General features: G+C 33.0%; 1 protein-coding gene across 1 annotated transcript; it reads left to right on the top strand.

The window, feature by feature from the left end:
• The first annotated feature begins 1,948 nt into the window (after nucleotides 1-1,948).
• On the top strand, nucleotides 1,949-3,652 carry LOC134718214 (uncharacterized). The gene has a single exon (XM_063580708.1). The coding sequence runs from the start codon at nucleotides 1,949-1,951 to the stop codon at nucleotides 3,650-3,652; it is 1,704 nt and encodes a 567-aa protein (XP_063436778.1).
• Nucleotides 3,653-6,555: the final 2,903 nt, after the last annotated feature.

Below are 6,555 nucleotides of genomic sequence, written 5' to 3'. Positions count from 1 at the left end.
AAAAATATAGGGGTCAATGTGCTTGTTTTCGAGATATTAGACATTGGAATTTTGGCGGGAAAATGTTCTCTCTTTATTTTTCCTAGCTTTATCATTGACCAGTTAAAGTTCTCAAATACTATAAAAAAATAAATAAAATTTTTATAAGACTTTTACATATGACTTGTAATTATACATGTAAAAGATTTATAAAAAGAAAAATGGGGGTTCATGGGGATTTTTTTTTAGGGCATTCAAATGGATAAAACCAGAGGATTCCGAAAATCTGACAAAAATTCCAAAAACATGACAAGTAGACATCCTTAAGGGCTCGCCGAAGAATTCACACACGTATGTACCCCGTGTCTCCGTTGCCCCGCACATCTGCTGCATTTACATGAACGCCCCCCCCCTCTCAATTTTTGCATTGCTATCTATTTCTCATATTTCTTATGGTAAAAATGTTCTTGACTATTCGTTCCATATGGAATTTCCTCCAAAAGGATCAATGCAGGTTTTTAAATTATATTCAATGTATACACAGGTAATCTCTTTTGTGTTTTGACACAACCCCACATTTAAAATGTAATTTGTCAACCTCAGCGTCGTGAATATACCTTTTCGTAACATGTCTATTAAAAGTTATATCAATTTAGTTATTTAATACAATGCACAATTTCCAATATGTTTTTTTAATGTACAAAAAATCAATTTGTTTGTTACACAAAATGAAAGTTTCTTAAAAGATTGTTTAATGGTTTTATTTAAATAACCTAAATCCTTTAATCTAAGTCAATACTTCTGCATAATGATAAGTGTCCTAGATATCGGACGTGTTACTTCCCTGTGCGAATTCCTTTCTGTCATCATGTTCATGGTAAGGATTTTAAAATTATCTGAATGCTCATTTATGCTTATTCTAAATATACGTAGGTTTTTGAACTCTCCATAACTGTAATTCCTTCCTCAACGTGTATCTTGTCATGATTGTATCAAGTGTTTATAAGCTATTTTTAATAAGTATTGTATAAAATAGATACTCTAAAGTTTTAAATTGTTTTTGTCTACAACAATTTACATTATTTTAATAAAAAACTTTAGTCATATTAAATCAGTGTGTAAATAAAACGAAACATGAAACTTGTGAGACAAGTTTTTAAATCTAAATGATTGTTTCTACACAAAAGTGTCCCTGATATTGGACAAACTTATTTTCTGTACGATTTCCTTTCTATCAACATATTCATGGAAAGCATTTTTAAATAAAGAAACCAATATTTCATTCAAAAGAAAAGTAAAACCAAGATAAATTTCACAATGTCTAAATGGATTGGAGAAGTCTAAAATGAAACAGCACAAATACTCGAAATCCAAGTGAAATTCAAAACAGACTTTCATAATCAAATATCTAAATCAAAATTAAAAACACATCAAGCGAACGTGCAAAAAAGTCATATTCTTGACTTGGTACAAACCGTGATAGAGAGAGAGAGTATTTCAATCTTTCAATTGTAAGAAAATTTAAAATTGTTTATTTCTAATTAGACCTCCATTTTTTTTTTAAATTGGTTAAACATTCAAGGAACAGAAACAAGTTGCCGTCATTCCAAACATCCCTTAGAAAGTAACTTGCTTTCTGTTTAAAAATGGGTAAACAAATAATAAAATATGAATTGGTTAATGTACTGCAATAGAGACCTTCGTTTTGAGGCCATGTATTTAACATCTGATTATAAATCTGTCGAAGGTTAATGACGTAGAACAGTGTTACTAATTTTGCGGATGTTTTCTATTATTGTGAATATAAATGTACATATTTAGACATAATGTATGATCCTTCTCTACACATGATACCTCCTGTATCTACACATCTTACAGATATAATGTTTTTCAAATAAGCGTAGGTGTAGCCGGAAAAGTGTATTTAAGAAAGAGTTCTCATGTATTGCAGAAATAAAGAAATACAGTAATGGCCTCATTAGAAAAGCACCTTTGTACAATTTGCTATGATAATGAAATCGCTAGCAGAGCAGTCACGTGGTGTACGGAATGTGAGGTTTGGTTTTGTGAAGACTGCGACAAACCTCACAGTAAGTCAAGACTGTCTAAGAACCATAAAACTATGTCATCTGAAAATTACCAAAAATTACCTGCGTTCATCAAAGAAATAAGCAGTCAGTGCAAAGACCACAAGAACAAATTTGACTTGTATTGTTCTTTCCATGCCTGTCCTTGCTGTGTCCAATGTGTCAGTGATAAACATCAGAAATGTCAAGATCTGAAAGCCTTGTCTGACGTCCTGAAGCAAGTAAAATCATCTGCCTCAGTTCAACTTTTTAAAAGAGATTTGGAGGATATGAAGGAAAACTTAGATACAGCCATAAAATTCCTGAAAACCAGGATCAGTTCGATAAATGCTCAGAAAACGAAAGCCGTTGAGGAAATCCGGTATACGAGGCAGTCGATCAATGATTACTTAAATAATTTAGAGCAAGACATACTTAATGAGTTAGAGTCGAAACATTCAATGCTGTTATCAAACATGGTAACTGTTGTGCAGCAAATGGAACACCAATCAAGTCAAATAGACCTAATGCAGAGCCAGTTCACTATAATGACGCAATATGCAACAAAGCTACAGATGTATATTGGTCTCAGAGAAATTGAGCAAACTACATCTCAAACGGCAAAATATATAGAAGATTTAGAAAGTGAAGACCATTTCATTGATAAGAGTTTAGAGGTTAACATTTCGTCTGCTCTTCAATCAATTTCACACGATGTCAAATCATTTGGAGATATCGCTATCAATACCACCTCTTCCATTCTCCGAATGAAATCAGGAAGAAAAGAACAAGCCCAACATTTCATTGCAAACGTTCCCGGAGTTGAGCAAATAAAGCCATCCTTGTTGACAAGATTGACAGTTCCAAAAGATATGAAGACTTTAATTATAGTTGCCTGTTGTATATTACCTAATGGCAAGTTCATAATACTTGATCAACACAACAAACGACTATTGTTGTTCAGTAATGATGGCATATTCATCAGAATAGTAGTTACATTCAAATCAGATCCATTTGATGCCTGCTTTGTCAGAAATAATACAGTAGCTGTTACATTAGGATCAGACCAGCCGACAACACTGGTTGATATAGAAAAGAATAAAAATATTCAAGCAATCAAACTTTCTCATTTTTGTAATGGAGTAGCAAGTGATGGTGAAACTTTGGTCGTCAGTAGTAATGACAGACAGAGCACTATAGTGAATCTGAATAATATGTCTCAAACAACCATAAAAGGAATGGACGGTGTGTTTCGTATTTCATTATTCCATGGTAATATATATGGTACCAACGTTCTTGAAAACAAAGTTTGCTGCTTTAAAAGTACAGGTGAACCTCTGTGGACATTAGAGCACCAGGATATTAAACATCCAGTAGGAATAACATTAGACAACAATGGCTATATTTACATAGTTTCTAGAGCAAAGAAAAGTGTTGTGGTAATATCTCCAGATGGTAAAGGCTGTAAGACCATACTATCGGCGACTAACGGAATCAGACGTCCTTATGGAATAGAAATAAACAAAGAAATAGGAATGATGATTGTTTCTAGTGAAATAAGTGAAGACAGAGGAAACTATAAGACAGCATTTGTATATAAAATTTAAAAGTCAATTTAATTTTTGGACAAATGCATATCGGATTATCACGTCTTCCATATTTTAAAAGTCGTGCAAACAATTTATCATTTTAACATGTAGAAAATATGTTTGTAAATGATTAGATATTTATATTTTTAACCGAAATTCTGTTGTAAATATCGGTAATGTAAAAGAAGAGAGGAACGAAAGATACCAAAGGGACAGTCAAACTCGTAAATCTAAAACAAACTGACAACGCCATGGCTAAAAATGAAAAAGACAAACAGAAAAACAATAGTACACATGACACAACATAGAAAACTAAAGAATAAACAACACGAACCCCACCAAAAACTAGGGGTGATCTCAGGTGATATACGACGGACATAAACACAGGCGTGCGGCTGTCAAACATGTGAATTAATTTTTACTGTTTTAGCTTTTAACCTTTTTGAGTTGAAGACCTATAAGTAGCAACACGTTATACCAAGATTGATTTGGACTTCTGAACCCTTAAATTCAACAATTATTCTTCCTTTTTTTTACTTGATCTAGTTTAGTGGTCCAGATTTGCCAATATCCTTTTCATGTCAGACAATCGGGTTTGCTATCCATTTGACATCCTTTGGTTTCTCAAATAACATAGCATAAAGTATTGAACAAGAGAATAGTAAACATCCAAATCGAAATACCATGCGTTTGAAGCACCTTGAGTTTTTGCAACCATTAGAACCAAACAAATGTAATGCCAAGAATAAAAAATTAAGACATTGAGCAAAATGGGTTACAAAAGTTCCCATAAAATATGCCAAAATATTAACCAAACTTAACCGAAAGTTAACTGATGCATAGAGGGGGGTCGAAACTAGGGTTTCTTAATAATTTCTAAATTTATCAATTGAGAAATAATAAGAGTGCACACGCTGAAATGTCATGTTTTTCCTTTCTAACCTCTAATTTATGCTGAAAGGTAACGAGGTTAAACTTCAAATTCACAGACAACAAATTCACGACAATGAGATCGAAGTCAACTAAAACAAACCTGCCAAACATGCATACCAAAGATCCATGTTGAAGATCATACTTTGAGACAATGAGGTCGAAGTCAGAAAAATAATTGGCAAACATGCATGCCAAGACTCCATGTTGAAGAACGTACTTTGACCAATAATGGATTACTTTTACAAATTATAAATTATGATCGAGGGCTGGGCTATCAGCACTTATATCACATATCTTATATTTGTTTACACCTTACATGTATTCAATACGAAAAATGAAGATGACCTATATGCTTAAAGTAATTGAAAGCACACCATAATACAAAAACTTAAACTTAACTAATGAACCATGAAAATGAGATCAAGACCAGATTATACCTGAGAGACATGTTTACCTTACAATCTTTATATACACGAAAGATAGTTAACCAATGGGTAATAGTACTGTACAAATGTACATCAACATAGACCAAATTATAATAAGTGAGAAGTTTACTAAACAAAAAAAAATTGTTTCAGACATTAAACCATAAAAATGAGGTAAATGATAACGGACGCATGACAGACGGAATCTTATTTCAGTATGTATCTGTTCATAAGGTATGCTGCATCCGAGACTTTAACCTTCTGAAATATGAAGCTCAAAACAAATAGGTAACATCACCGCTACCACTCAGTAATCCCTTCTTCCCGTATTCTGCGACTCTTGTTACAGGCGATACAACACGCTATACGTTAACATGTACACTATAGAAGAGACATATTAATGTTTCAGCAATATTATACAGTATGCCCCGTCGTATGGTGTTTACATATCTCAATTGATATTTTGTGTTCGTGCATGTTTACGCTATACCGACTTCATATACACTTGTGTGCTCCTTACGTAGAAACTGTTCCAACAGAGTTATGAGGAGGAAAGATTAAAAATAACAATAAATTTTCGGGAAACAATCACGCAATTGGTTGATCTTGAAGATGTGAGAGTGTATAAGCTAACTAATGACATTTTTACCACGTCTTAGATAGTTGTTTACATCTATGTCGCCTGTCTGATAAGTGCTGAATGTGATCTTTTTTCGAATGTGACTGTTTGCCGATTATGAATTCCCATTACATTACGACGTGTCTCGATATTTGTATACATTCAACATTCATTTGTTTATTTGTGATGTTTCTGTTTTTGGCTTCGGTTAGATTGTGTGTTATGTCTTATCGTTTGTAATGTTTTTGGGCTCTCTTTGCCTTTAATCTTGTTTGTCAGTGTAGTGGAGTTGATTTCCATTTTCCGTCGATTTAGTATTGTGTTAGTCAGAATAATTATGACATCGTCACAGCATTTATTCAAAATAGCCTTGCAATACCGAAATTATCATAATATTTGTTTGGACTTGTATTATTAAAAATAATTTTCTTTCAAGATTATATATTCTTTACAAAAATAAGTCACTGTTTGTTATATCGCATGGTGTCGGTCGTTAATGGAAGATGAACTTTGTTTGTTATTCTGCGGTTCACATGTTGTAACGAATACTTTATTAATTATTTGTGCCTTTTTCTGTGATGAGTTATATTGCTTCTGTTTGTGCTGTATTTCTGTTCAGAAGTGTTGTCATTTAACCGATTTTTCTAACATACCAAAATAACCAGGAGGTTTGACTAGCCTAAAAAATCAGGTTCAATCCAACAGTTTTTTTCTTAAAATTGTACTGTTCCAAAATCGGAAAAATGATAATTGTTATCAATTAGTTTGTTTCGATCTATGTTGGCGTTTGGTTTTAAAGTACTTCAGTGATTCTGTTTTTCCTTTGTTTTCTTCTTGTAGTTGACATGTTTCACTCTGTTTTGGTTTGTAACCCCGATCTACTTTCCCCCAATCGATTTATGACATTCATAGCCGAAAAGTGAATATGCAGGGCTGAATAATCG

Source organism: Mytilus trossulus, chromosome 5 (assembly GCF_036588685.1).
Source record: "Mytilus trossulus isolate FHL-02 chromosome 5, PNRI_Mtr1.1.1.hap1, whole genome shotgun sequence".
Classification (NCBI taxonomy): domain Eukaryota; kingdom Metazoa; phylum Mollusca; class Bivalvia; order Mytilida; family Mytilidae; genus Mytilus; species Mytilus trossulus.
Note: the sequence above shows the minus strand (reverse complement) of the source record. Positions and strands in the feature narration are given on the sequence as shown.

Bases quoted from the DNA above. Each gene is read 5' to 3' on its own strand.
- LOC134718214 (XM_063580708.1), top strand. From the start codon at position 1,949: ATGGCCTCATTAGAAAAGCACCTTTGTACAATTTGCTATGATAATGAA.